The following is a 13,742-nucleotide window of genomic DNA, read 5'->3' on the forward strand; positions in this document are numbered from 1 at the left end:
CCATTTTGTTTGTTAGCTTTGGGAAATCGTAATCAAGGACTCCATGTGCAAAATCCACCGAATCCCAAGGTTGAATCTAAAATGCTGTAATGTTTTTTAGCGGTTTAACCGCAACCGTGTCATTATAATTTTATAAATTTAAAGATATGTTATTGGTATCTCAATAATACGTATAGCCCACATAAGTCAATGACACGTGGATCAGAATATTATATTTATAATTTTGTAAAGTTATAACGACAACATTGCAATTTTTCTTTTAAAAACACATTATTTAGCGATTTCAACTCTATAAATCATGCTCATGAAATAAAAAAGTTAATATTTAATTAATTATGTGTTAAGTACTTCTACCGTGAAGAGGAATGCCCCACCAAACTGTATATAAAAGGTAGATCCACCCTTACTATTATACATTTTTTGGACGAGACCAACGGTGCATTTGATTTGACTTTAGATTCACCGGAAAATGAAAAAAAAAAAGCCCAGCGAAATATAGCATAAGGACCCTATGTTTTCACCTTTTATTGTGCTTATAAGATAAAATTTAAATTTTTAACTCTATATTTAAAGTTTATTTTAAAGTTTTTTCATAAGAGCATCTCCAACAGATCCTTTAAATTGACCAATTTGCTAAATATAGAAGATTTGATGTTAAAACTGCAATCCAACATAATCGGCTTCTTCCTCCCCGAATTTCTCGGTCGCCATTCTCCGCCATGCGCTAGCCAAGTTTGCCGATTCGGCACGGATCGCCATCCCTCTCCTGCGCACATGTTTTGCCCGGTTCCTGTGGCCTCTCGCGCCTCCCGCGGCTCATTCGCGCGCATTTCCTCAGCGTGAATCCAATGCAAGGCGATCTGCCGTTGTCCAGCTATTACCAGGTTGTCGTCCTGCAATTCAATCATCCAGGCGATCACTGGCGTCCAACTTACGTCTCTACGATTTTCAATCACCCAGGCGATCGAGCTTGGTCTGTTCATACGCGGCGGTGTGTGCTATCCAATCCGTATTTTGGTTGCCGATTGGATTAAAACAAAAGGAATATGATGTGGAGGAGGTTTTAAAATATGGGGAGTCAACATTTACCTATTTTGTTGGTTTTGCCCATAGTTTTAGGAGGTTTTATTTTAAGAGAGGAGTACAAACCAGGTACACGTTCCAGCAGTTACCGCGTTAACCACGTGGTCCGTGGGGGCACGGTCGGTAAGCCGCGGCAACCGAGTTTAAATTCGAGGAGAATTTAAACATTTTGAGGAAATTTAATAGAAAAATATATGTTGTATAGGTTGATATACTGTGTAGTTTTGTCAAAAAAATTCATGAAAAAATATATTTTTGGTGTAATTAAAATCATAAACGAGAATTTCGGGAAACAAAAATAAAAAATAGCCTATTGCAAATAATATTTCACAGGAAGATGGTTTAAGCATAATTTGTTGAGTTATTATTAATTTGCACTAGACACTAGGGTACATAATGTTGAAATACAAATATACAACAGTGAATATATGGAAAATATGTACGGAGAAAAATTATATGTGTACGTTAGTAATAATGAGTAGTAAGTATAGTTGTGATGTAGCAATCAAATGAAGTTGTTGTTACTTGTTATTGGTGTGAATTATTTGATAAAGGTTGATACAACGGTGTATGTTTGTATGTTGCAGTACCAAGAACTTTTAGAAAATGTTATGTGAAATTTTTTTTTGTTTTCCCTAAAACATGTTCTATTTTCCTATATCACAACTCACAAATATACTCACAAAATAATTTCCTATTTTTCATGTATTTTTCAAGATTTTTTAATGTTTTTTTCATCTGACATCACACCCGTGGCCTCCTCGCGGTAACCGTGGTTTCCTCGCGGCAACCGTGGTTTCGGCCACAAAAATCGCGTGGGAAACCACTGTTATTGCGGTTTTCATGCGCTGTTTCAGCAAGTACTTACTGCGCTTACCACACGAAAACGCGCGGTAACCGTGCAAAACCGCGCGGTAACCGCGTTTACGCAGTTTTGAATTCAAATTTTTTGTTTTCAAAATCGCTGCGGTTTTTACGGTTACCTTGCGTGATCCGTGGGAGCGCGGTGCCGCGGTTTTCGTGGGAAGAACGGTAAGGGGAACCCCGGTACAAACACGAAATTTAGCTAATTTGATAAAAATTCTGTTGAAAATGCTCTAGTAGTTTATTTTATAGTCTTCAGTTCGATAAAAACCCACATACGAAAGTTTTATTTATAAATTATATTTTATCTCCGTTTAAATTATTGAAAAAAGCAAAAGATGGCCTGTAAATCTACAAGTCCCTTGGATTCATTTTGTTGACATTTATGTTGAGTTATTTATTCTTTACAAGCTTAACTACAATTTATGTTAAAAAATTTTCTATGTCTGGCTTACTTTTTATTTAACTAATCCGGTTCTAAGTGAAATAAAAGCTTTCCTTTCCTTAAAAAATAGAGTTCTCCATAACAGACGACAACTTTAAAATCCTCTATAGTTTACATAATATTACCAAATACTCCTAAACAGCAAAAAAAAAAAACAGGTGGGCCTGATCTCCACACCGTGCCTGCCTTGAGCAGCAAGGCCCATCCACGCCTCAGACGAAGGCCCACCCACTCACTCACGACGCAGACAAGGCCCACGCTCTACGCGTGCCGTCCGTCCCCCGCCACGCGGATGCCCGTCTCGCCGTCCATCTCCGCCACGCGGACGCCCATCCAGCCGTCCATCCCCGCCACGATCACGTGCCGCCCACGCGCTAGGGTTTCCTCACGCCCCCGCCGCCGTAGCCTACAAATACTTCGAAACCCCCCGCCTGCGCTCCTCCTCTTTCCCGGCTGCGTCTACCCCCTGCAGCCGCCGCCGTCGCCGTCGCCGTCGTCGTCGCCGCCGCTGCTTCCTTTACGATGCCTTCCCTCCCCGTGGTGACTGTCCCTGAGCCGATGGCCGTCGACGAGTCCGCCTCCAAGAAGTCGAAGCGGAAGCTCAAGGCGGCGGAGGCGGAGGCTGGGAAGAAGAAGGAGAAGAAGGAGAAGAAGCGGAAGGCGAAGGAGCCGGCGTCGTCCGACGAGGAGAGGAGCAGCACCAGCTCCGAGGAGCCGGCGCCCGCCGCGAAGAAGGCGAAGAAGGAGAAGAAGAAGGGGAAGGAGGAGGTCGCGGCCGTCGGGGAGGATGACGACGGGGAGCTCACGGCCAGCGGCGACGAGGATCCCGCCGACCCGAACGCGCTTGCCAACTTCAGGATCTCGGAGCCGCTGCGGGAGAAGCTCAAGTCCAAGGGTATCAAGGCGCTGTTCCCCATCCAGGCCACCACCTTCGATCTCGTCCTCGACGGCCACGACTTGGTCGGCCGCGCTCGCACTGGACAGGTGAGCCTTATTTTTTTTTCTCTCTTTCAGCTCGCGCAGATCATTGGCTAGGTAATGCATAATATTTGAAGTTAGGCTGCGGTGATGAAAGATTATGTGATTTTCTGGTAGTTATTTAATAGTATAAGCGATAAAATTAACTGCAATACAATTAAAAATCTACTCTAAAAAGGTGAAATCATGAGCTTTATGTAGAAACTTTTTAGCAAAATAGAATACACCTTTTAGCAGTTTGGAAGCCTGCCCGTAAAAGTCGAGGAATAATCTGACCGGGGAGAACGCAGCCTTAGTATGTCCATAACCATAATTTTGAAAATTGTTACTGTTTATGTGTCAACGGAGGTTTCCACTGTGGCCGGGAGGGGAAGAGTGTGCTATAGCTTTGGTGAGACTGATTTTTTAACTGAGTGATTGCCTCCATTCTAAAAATACGTCCATTATCATGTAATGGCAATGAGGATTGACATTGTATATTTTGGTCTGGAATTTGTATGTGTTAGTTAATCATGATGTTAATTGTTGCAGGGAAAAACGTTGGCTTTTGTTCTACCAATTCTTGAGTCATTAGTTAATGGGAAACACAAGGCATCTGGGGCTGATTATGGCAGGCCTCCGAGTGTTTTGGTTTTGCTCCCTACCCGAGAGTTAGCCAAGCAGGTAAGACTGTTCCACTCTTCAGACTCCCAAGAAAGAAAACCTTTCGATTTGTTATAACTCTTCATGTGAATTCAGGTGCACACAGACTTTGAATTTTATGGTGCAACATTTGGACTATCTTCGTGCTGTGTATATGGGGGTTCTGAATATCGTCCTCAAGAAATGAAAATCAGGAAGGGGGTTGACATTGTTGTTGGAACTCCTGGCCGTGTGAAGGTAATTACTACCACTTTGCTAATGGTGCTAACTGACCTGCCCCTTAATCTGTTAGTTTCCGTTCTCATGTTTGCTGTGTGATTTGATTGTGCACAGGATTTTGTTCAAAAGGGAACCCTCAATTTCAAGTCTTTAAAATTCCGTGTCCTCGATGAGGCTGATGAGATGCTTAATATGGGCTTTGTTGATGATGTCGAGCTTATTCTTGGTATGTCCACATATAGTTGCACTTTGGTTTCTGTATCTCAGATAATCATGATTATTGCCATTATATTGAGTTGGGGCAGTTGTTCTCTCTATGCCTAGTGTTGTTCTGTCTCTAATTTTTATGAATTGGTCAACATTTGGCAAGTTAACCTGGAGCATATATATGAGATACAAAGTTTGATGTAATCCTTTATTATTATGAACAGGAAAAGTTGAAGACGTTACAAAAGTTCAGACGCTTCTCTTCAGTGCCACTCTACCGGATTGGGTGGGGAAGGTGTGATTTTGCTGCTTTACAACTCATTGCTTTGTGATATTTTTAATATCATTTTGTGTGGCTAACAACATGTTGGTATGGATGCTGTGATGATGGTTATAGCTCTCCTTGAGATTTCTGAAACCTGGGAAAAAAACGGTTGATCTTGTTGGAGACGAGAAATTGAAAGCCAGCGCATCTGTTAGGCATCTTGCTCTTCCTTGTAACCGTGCTGCAAGAGCTCAAGTTATTCCAGACATCATCCGGTGCTATAGTCGGTGTGTACACCCACCAACTTGCCCCATCCATTAAATTGCCCTTACAAGATTATTTGTTTACCTACCCTTTGTATTTGTGTTCAGCGGAGGCCGAACCATTATCTTTACCGAGACAAAAGAATCTGCCTCAGAGCTCTCTGGTTTGATTGCTGGATCCCGTGCCTTGCATGGTGATGTTGCGCAAGCTCAACGTGAAGTAAGTATTCTTCACTGGCAATGTATTAACTTGTATTTTAGTTGTGTTTAGTGCACTATAAATTGGAATAATTTATAATCATTTAACATTTTCATCAAAATTCTACTAGCATGTCTAGATTGTATTCTTTAAAGGGAAATATTCTGCTTATATGTCATGTGGTAACCAATTTTATGACCTAGGTATGCTATTAACCTTATGACACTTTGCAAATCTACTTTAGATCTTTTCCGTGATAATCACTGAATAATATTGTAATGTTTAGGTTGTTAAAATTAGCTATTTGAATAACACTGAATAATTTTGTAGGTTATTCTTGCTGGATTCAGGAGCGGCAAGTTCTTAGTTTTGGTTGCTACAAATGTGGCTGCACGAGGTCTGGACATTAATGATGTGCAGCTTATCATTCAGGTATGGCATGTTCTGCTGTTGATTAACTTTGCTAAGGACCATGCCTTGCCACTCATTTTGATTATATTTCAAACTTCCAGTGTGAACCTCCACGTGATGTTGAAGCTTACATACACCGGTCAGGTCGGACTGGGAGAGCAGGTAATGATAACTGTCTTACCATATATACTACCTATGTCCTCAAATGTAAGGGCTTTTAGATTGTTTTGAAAAAAAAATAAGGATAGGGAAAAATGATTCTGATGCCTCATTAATATATGGAGTGGGGGGTTTGTTTGGGATAATATGGGAAGAAATTTGAATGTGTGGAGATTGACAGGATAAGTAGAACTCCGTAACCCCTTATATTTTTGGACAAAATTTGAATCTCACGATCCCTTACATTTGAGGATGGAGTATTAGTTTAGCTGTCTATGATCATTACCTTATAAGCAATGCACTTTGGTTTTGATTTTCAGGCAATACTGGTGTTGCTGTCATGCTTTTTGATCCCAGACATAAGTTCAATGTGAACAGAATAGAAAGGGAGTCTGGGGTCAAATTTGAACATATCTCTGCACCACAGCCAACTGATGTGGCACAATCTGCTGGTAGTGAAGCAGCAGAAGCCATTGCTAGTGTTTCAGACAGGTAATGTATTTGAATTTTAAAAATTAGGTAAGCATATTTGTGTTATTGATCTGCATAATTGACTCCTTTGCTTGGATTCAATGCAGTGTTATTCCTGTTTTCCGGGAGCAAGCTGAGCAACTGTTAAGCTCGTCTGGAATGTCTGCAGCTGATCTGCTAGCCAAAGCACTTGCAAAGGCAGTTGTAAGTTGTTTTCTTGTATATATTTCTACTGTTGTAAGGTTTAGACACTGCAATAATTAACGGAGAAATGTATTCTTTAGGGCTACACTGACATAAAGAAGAGATCTTTGCTGTCTTCTATGGAGAACCACACTACATTACTTCTTCAAACTGGCCGATCAGTGTATGCACCAGGGTGAGCGGACTAACTATGCGCCAGTATTCTTATGAGTGATTGAGTTGTCTCGTTTCTTCAATTGACTGGGAAACTTTATCTTCTTGCAGATTTGTTCTTTCTACTTTGAAACGGTTTATGCCAGAAGAAAGGCTTGCAGATGTGAAGGGTATAACCCTCACAGCTGATGGAACCGGTGCTGTGTTCGATGTTCCTTCAGCAGAGGTTGAAGACTATATTCAAGGTATACCTTTTGATACAAGGTTTCACTTATTCATATATGATACAAGGTAACCTTTCTGATTCAAATTGTTAGGCTACCAGACTCAAAAACTTGTTGCATTGTTTCGCAGGGTCAGAGAACGCCGCCATGGTGACAATCGAGGAAGTGAAACAATTGCCACCCTTGCAAGAGAGGGATCAGTCAAGGGGCAGCAATGGCGGAGGAAGGTTTGGAAACAGGAGATTTTCCGGTGGTGGTGGTGGCGGCCGAGGCGGAGGCGGGAACAGGTTTGGTGGCGGGAACAGGTTTGGAGGCAGGGGAGGCGGCGGCAACAGGTTCAACAAAAGATGAGCATATGTTCTTCATTTTTGACCCAGGGTTTGAGCTGAAGGCACAGGGGAATCGCCAAAGTTTTGACTGCGCCATGTATCGGTTTTTTCTGTTTATTTGTTGTTATTGTTTGTCTTAGTGATGATTATGATGATCAATTTTGCCATCCCAAGAGTGTACAATATTGATCTGAAACCTACACAGTAAAATATAAGACCAATGGAGCTATAACGTGTTCTGCATGGGGGTTATGCCGTAGCTTTTGCAAAATCTTCTGTAATCTGTATTGGATGATACGGAGTAGTACTGTTCTTAGTAGATAAGCTACTGTTAGTACGTAGTCCGGGTTCTGCTTGGTTCTTAATTATCCCTGTAATAGATAAAATGAGGTTAATTTCTTTTGCGCACAGTACGGCAACGTGTCAAGTATTTTTAAGGAAAAGAGTATTGATAAATTTTATTTCTTTTAAGTGTTGATAAATTTTGTTACGTATCCTATTAGTTAGTTTATTGATGTTAAAAATTATCTCGGATTTTATTGGTTCGTATTAGTTTATCAACGACTCTGGTTCCAATTTAATTGTCACCCGAGGTTTGTATATAGTGAACGGAAATATTTGTAGATTGAGTGTTTTGAGAAGAGATTGACCTGGTGTAATTAATGGGTAGGTATTTCAAATCATTACGCTTATAAACTATTCTACGTGTATGTGCGTCAGGGGTGTAGTATTTCAACGCCTAGTATTTATAAATTATTTTCTATTTATAAATATGTTGTTTGTGTTTTCTAAAAAAACGAAAAGAGGAAAACTAATTCATAGCATCAACAGCATTTATTATTATTATTATTATTATTATTATTATTATTATTTTATTATTATTATTACTTAAGAACAATGAATCACAGCAAGGTCTACATCGAATCACAGCAACAAAGTCTACATCGTACGCAACAACAAAGTCTCCATCGTACCCAACAAAACCCAACCCAATGAATAGTAGTTTCCATGGCGAAAGATCAATCCATCCGTCCAAAATGAATGCTGCTTTCCCACATCGCCGGCCGGCGAGCCACACGATCTCCCGCTGCCAATGAACGCGCGCCGCCGCCGCCGACGACGACGGCGCCGGCGACGGCGACTGACCACGTCACACCACTATCTCCTTCAATTATTGCCGGTGACCTCGACACCTCGTCCTGATCACGTAGCACCAAATTTTATTCCATATTATTAATTGCTGTTGGCGCGCGACGCGACGCGACGTCACATCATGCCCGCGGCGAAAGGGTCGAGGTGGAGCCCCACCGCCGACACCAGCGGCGGGCCTCGCCGCGACGCGAGGCGTATCCTCACCGTCCGGCCGGCGACGGGGGCGGGCAGCCTGTGCAGCCGTTTGTGCCCCACCGTGGTGGCGTTGGCCACGGCCGCCGCGCCGTCCACGTACACGTCGTGCGCCTCCACGCGCTGCCCCAGCGCCACGTGCTCCTGGATCCTCACCACGTTGAACGGGACGCCGGCCGTCGACGGCGGCCGCCGCAGCTCGATCCAGTGCTCGTGCACGTGCGCGCCCTCCTTGCGCCGCCCGTCGTCGGACGACGCCGGAACCCAGTACGTGTCGTCGCGGCCGTCGAGCACGTTGGACGCCGCGAACCCGCCGCCGCCGCCGCGCTCGCTGCTGGCCGTCGCCGTGCTGCCCGCGGCGAGGTCCATGCCGAAGATGGTTGTCAGGGCGGCGCGGAACTCGCGAAGCACGGCGATGTCGGCGTCGTCGACGAGGCCGGTGGTGTTGGGCGGCGCGTTGAGCAGCAGCACGCAGTTGCGGCCCACCGAGCTGTAGTATATCTCGAGCAGCTTGGACAGCGGCTTCGCCGTCTCGTTGTTGTGCCAGAACCACCCCGGCCGGATCGACACGTCGCACTCCGGCGGCACCCAGTCCTTCCCCCTCGGGTCGCCGGTGTTCAGGTACCTGAGCACAGAGCAGAGCAGCAATGGCAGGACGGTGATCAGTCGTCGTCACTCGGTTGCCGCAATGGCGAAGGCGTGCTACCTACTTCTCGATGCCGGCCTCGCCGATGGTGATCATGGAGCGGTTGACGGTGGACCAGCAGGTGGAGCCGGCAGAGCCGTTCTCGTCGCCGACCCAGCGGACGTCGGGCCCGTCGTCGGAGAAGATGTTGATGGAGCTCTGCAGCTGCCGCACCGTCTGGAACCACTCCTGGAAGTGGTACGTCATGTTCTTCGCGTTCTTCCCCTTGGCGCCGTCGAACCATATCTCCGACACGCTCCCGTACCTGTCCAAACACCATGGAAGTGAACTCCGTCAAGCTCTCAGCAATGGCGGCGTCGTCACTCACGTACGCGGCGAGGCTCTCTGCATGGAGGTGAGGTGAGGCCGTGACACTGACCCGGTGAGGAGCTCGTGGAGCTGGGCGAGGTAGTACTCGTTGTAGGCGACCTCGCGGCCGTACCGCTCGTCGTGGCGGTCCCACGGCGAGAGGTAGAGGCCGACGTCGAGGCCGCGGGCGCGCGCCGCGTCGGCGAACTCCCGCACGACGTCGCCGCGGCCGCCGCGCCAGGGGCTGGCGCGCACGGAGTGCGCCGTGTACGCCGACGGCCAGAGGCAGAACCCGTCGTGGTGCTTGGCGACGAGGATGACGAGCGACGCGCCCGCCGCGGCGGCCGCGTCCATCCACTGCGTGGCGTTCAGCGCCGCCGGGCGGAACGCCGCCGGGTCCTCCCGCCCCGTGCCCCACTCGGAGTCGGTGAACGTGTTCATCCCGAAGTGGAAGAACATGATCACCTCCCGCCGCTGCCACCTCAGCTGCGCCGCCGTCGGCACAGGCAGCACCGGCAGCGGCGGCGGCGTCGTCGTCACCTCGGCCAACGACGTGACCATCACGGCGGCGACCACCGCGGCGGCTAGAACGCACCACGGCGGCGCGCAGCTACCCATGGAGATGCCGCCGTGTTCCTGTTGCAAAGCGACGTCGGGACGAGCACCAGACGCCGCCGCGCGCGCGATGCTGGCGAGGAGACACGCGACGTGCGAATGGGTTCGCTCCGGCGGGGGTGTGGGGCGCGCGGCGAGATGGCATGTGACGCGCCAGTAGGGACGAAAACGGTTGGAGAGAAAAAAAAATCTGAAACCATTTTTATCCTTTTGCGAAACAGATTTTTTTTAAGATAAAGGAAGCTTTTATTGATCTCAGATGATAATGCCGAGATGATATTATCACTCAAAAATAGATTTGGAGCGTAAAGTTAAAAACGACCACGATACTGTTACTACCGGAAAAGATAAAATTATATTTGAAATGAAACCATCAAATTAGAACCTCGGAGACAATGTACTTGCAATTGGATTGTTTACGTCGATGTCATAATCATATAAGAGTACGAGAGTTATATTTAAGTTCTTTATTATGGGACCGACTTCGATGCCATTTAATTATAGTATAATTTAATCCATACCGCTGATTTATTTTTATTGAACGACTATGATTAAACTATACTACTAATAATTTTAGATGCTTTAGATGCAGTAGAAATCCAAGGGTGCAATATCATATAAGAGTACTTGCAATGGTGTAGGGAGGAGCACGTAGAACAGGCTATGGTTCTTTTACTTTTCTCCTTCTCGATTCATTCGTTGGGGAATTTGTCGAGCAGCAGCGAGTGTGTGTCAGATGAGAATGAGACGAACTGGTAAATTGGTCGTTGTGGATCAAATGTCTCATGGCATTCATCGAGATTGCATTATTGCAGCCAGCATCTCTTGCATGCCTCTGTCGTAGCAGAGGCGAGAGGCGATGCTGCTGCAACGCTGGAGCTGCAAGGATGTTTAGCTGTTGGCTGCGCTTGCATGTAACGTCGCTGTAGTTAGGAGCGGTTGCCGGATGGATGGATCGCTGCTTCTGTTTGTCTCTCGCCGTTGTCGCGGCGTCTCGCACGCCATGCCTAGCTACGTACGGTGCAAAAAGTCCTTTGTCTAGAGCTAGAGCTGGAGCTGGAGTTTTTTTTTTCTTCCTCTTTTGAGTTGCAAAATTCTGATCTTAGGATCTGTTTGGCGATTCTGGCTTTTGGTAACACTTTGGTTCCCATCGAAAACATGTTTTTACAAATAAAAAATAATTTGCAGATAAAACTTTTATATACATCCATAGCAACTTAAAAGCAAAATGTATAGAACAAACCACGATGAAAAAACTACAAAATCAAGTCTAAAATTAAGTTCTAAATTTGAAATTCTGACTTATAATCAGTTGTAACTGCGAAACGACGAGAGCTTTTGTTCCTTGTTTAGGTGTGGCGACCCATTTTGGTCTAGTTTGATGATCCTAAGTGAACGATGGTTGGGTTGGGGGTTTAGGTTTCGGGCTCGAGGAAGAGGTGGTAGGATGGTCGAGGGAGGGAGAAGAGGAGAAAATTCGTCTAGGGTTAGAGTGATGGCAATGGGAAGCGATATCTCGGTGGTGGGCGGTGAAACGGGCGATGCCGCCGTTGAAACTATGGGGGTTAGGAGTTGGTGGTGGGCTAATGTTGGTTGCTTGGGTCAAGCGAAGTTAGAAGATAGAGAATGACACCGCCGTAGATAAATAAGTACTTTAGGCGATGTGGTTAAATAAGCTCTTTTAAGAGTATTCTTAGCAGGTACTTCATCCTAAAAATAAAGTATACATGAAAAAAGTTATTCTAACAGAAAGGATATCCTTCGTATTGAAAAGGAAAACTTTGTATTTCTAATTTCACCCTCCCCCACTCCATATCTCAACACCTAATTTCAAGATGAGAGCAAGAACAAAATAGAGTCATTACAAAATATTAATAAAATATCTATGGTGTATATAATATAGATGCTCTGTTAAAGTGATAATACAAAGAGAGAATCTATTTTAGACGATCATCCAAATAACAATACAGATGATTAAATTTAAATAGACCTCTGGAAATGCTCTAATAGCGGTTCATCGCTTGCTTACGGTGCAGCACAATTACAAACAGACGGGAAGCCACCGGAACGGTGAAAATGGCAGTCGTTTGGATGGAGTTTTCAGAGATTGGGAAACTGGCTTCACTACTTTATTTGGTTGAGATAGTTGCCCATGGTAATCAGTCAAATAATTAGTTTTACCTACAAGTCAATTATTAAGCTATGTCGTAGTAGAAATGCATACTCAACAGAATGCTAACGGACTAAGCAAACTGATTTGGACATTAATCACACTGGGTGTGGTACGTACAGCGACAGTTCATTGATTATGCTACGGCATATGGCGGATCAAGTGACCTAATATATATATATATATATATATATATATATATATATATATATATATATATATATATATATATATATCACGAAGAAGGTCACAATGATAATTAATGATCGTTAATATGGAAAGAGAGAAACAATATTGTCAGGTGAATTGTTTCGACGAACAGAAATGGTGGCGATGGCTATGCCAGAGTAACCAAGAGTTCAAGACCACCTCGTGTTGTACTAAAATTAAGCAACGTTAGTTTATCCCAAGCACACGCTCCTTAAGTTTCTAAACAGTATGATTTACGTCTTTTTTTTCACTTCTGCTTATTCTTATAAGCCAAAATTTAAGTTTTCAATCTTATTTAAAATTGATTTTTTGTTTTTTTACCGAAGTTTATTTTCCAGACTTACCTTTTAGACGCTAAGTATACATATATAAAAATTTTATTTATAAATTATTTTTCTCTTCGAATGAAAGGACATCGGCTTCGGCGTATTTTTTGAGAAACATTTTAAACTAATTTTATACACCCTCCAATAATTATACAAAATTTGAATAATTTATCATCCATCAGCACTTAAGAATGAGTCTTATCGCACATTCCTTGGCCTTTTGGCCTTCTTTTCTTTCCTTAGCTTTTAATCCATGCAAAACTTTTTCCTCTAATTAATATCGTCGACAATCTTCATGTTGCTGTGTAAATAATAATAGCTATGAAAAATGAATAAGCCAGGGGGTGATTGTGAAAAACCCAAACAACATATTTAAAAATGAAAAATAATTTATGAACATAATTTTACATATAAATTCTTAGTGATCTAAAAATCAATGCCGAAAAATAAATTTCGGTGAAAAAAACCCAAATTAAGGTTTAAGATTCAGATTTTGGCATATATGCATGAGCATAAAAAAGATGGGGTACATATATTCCAACAAAATTAGAAAAAAATAAATTTGCACCTAAAAGGCAGATTTTTTTGTCAAAAACAAGGAAGAAATCTCTCCTATATTTTTTTAGATATTCCCTTAGGATGGCTGCCTTGCAGGATGATAGTTAGTTCTTTAGGCATTTCTTTGTTGGATAAAGCGCGTATCTGACATGACAAAAAACCTGCAAATTGTTGTTAAGTAATTTCTTTGTTTGATAAAGTGTGTAAACATTCAGCATTTCAGCTTGAGGGCATGCTTATTCAATTAAAACTTCTGAGCTCTCCATGTATTATCTCATGACTGTACTGCATCATCTGTTATTCTTTAGGACGGTAAGGTGTTGTGTTTGGGAAGTAAGAAGCTGGTACTCACAAGATAAAAGTACATCAGTATCATGAAGTAAGAAGATTAAACAGAGTCTTGAAAAGA

The 13,742-nt window shown here is 43.6% G+C and overlaps 2 protein-coding genes across 2 annotated transcripts; one reads left to right on the forward strand and one right to left on the reverse strand.

Annotated features, from left to right (window-relative positions):
- Positions 1-2,846: 2,846 nt before the first annotated feature.
- On the forward strand, positions 2,847-7,553 carry LOC102713299 (DEAD-box ATP-dependent RNA helicase 7). The gene is made up of 14 exons (XM_006660793.3): positions 2,847-3,376; positions 3,902-4,033; positions 4,109-4,249; positions 4,346-4,457; positions 4,663-4,733; positions 4,836-4,990; positions 5,075-5,186; positions 5,496-5,597; positions 5,678-5,738; positions 6,056-6,227; positions 6,314-6,410; positions 6,491-6,585; positions 6,675-6,808; positions 6,918-7,553. Exons 1-14 carry the CDS (start codon positions 2,915-2,917, stop codon positions 7,136-7,138), a joined length of 2,067 nt encoding a protein of 688 aa, XP_006660856.1. The 5' UTR covers positions 2,847-2,914; the 3' UTR covers positions 7,139-7,553.
- A 534-nt stretch (positions 7,554-8,087) lies between these two features.
- LOC102704736 (putative alpha-L-fucosidase 1) lies at positions 8,088-10,154 on the reverse strand. The gene is made up of 3 exons (XM_006661388.2): positions 9,525-10,154; positions 9,171-9,410; positions 8,088-9,085 (listed from the first exon to the last, which is right to left on the reverse strand). The coding sequence occupies exons 1-3, from the start codon at positions 10,070-10,072 to the stop codon at positions 8,383-8,385; spliced, it is 1,491 nt and encodes a 496-aa protein (XP_006661451.2). The 5' UTR covers positions 10,073-10,154; the 3' UTR covers positions 8,088-8,382.
- Positions 10,155-13,742: the final 3,588 nt, after the last annotated feature.

This window comes from Oryza brachyantha, chromosome 9 (assembly GCF_000231095.2).
Source record: "Oryza brachyantha chromosome 9, ObraRS2, whole genome shotgun sequence".
Lineage (NCBI taxonomy): Eukaryota > Viridiplantae > Streptophyta > Magnoliopsida > Poales > Poaceae > Oryza > Oryza brachyantha.

Bases quoted from the DNA above. Each gene is read 5' to 3' on its own strand.
- LOC102713299 (XM_006660793.3), top strand. From the start codon at position 2,915: ATGCCTTCCCTCCCCGTGGTGACTGTCCCTGAGCCGATGGCCGTCGAC. The intron at 3,377-3,901 runs GTGAGCCTTATT...TAATTGTTGCAG, and splicing joins GCCGCGCTCGCACTGGACAG to GGAAAAACGTTGGCTTTTGT. The intron at 4,034-4,108 runs GTAAGACTGTTC...ATGTGAATTCAG, and splicing joins CCCGAGAGTTAGCCAAGCAG to GTGCACACAGACTTTGAATT.
- LOC102704736 (XM_006661388.2), bottom strand. From the start codon at position 10,072: ATGGGTAGCTGCGCGCCGCCGTGGTGCGTTCTAGCCGCCGCGGTGGTC. The intron at 9,411-9,524 runs GTCAGTGTCACG...GTGTTTGGACAG, and splicing joins CTCCACGAGCTCCTCACCGG to GTACGGGAGCGTGTCGGAGA. The intron at 9,086-9,170 runs GTAGGTAGCACG...CTCTGTGCTCAG, and splicing joins GGCGAGGCCGGCATCGAGAA to GTACCTGAACACCGGCGACC.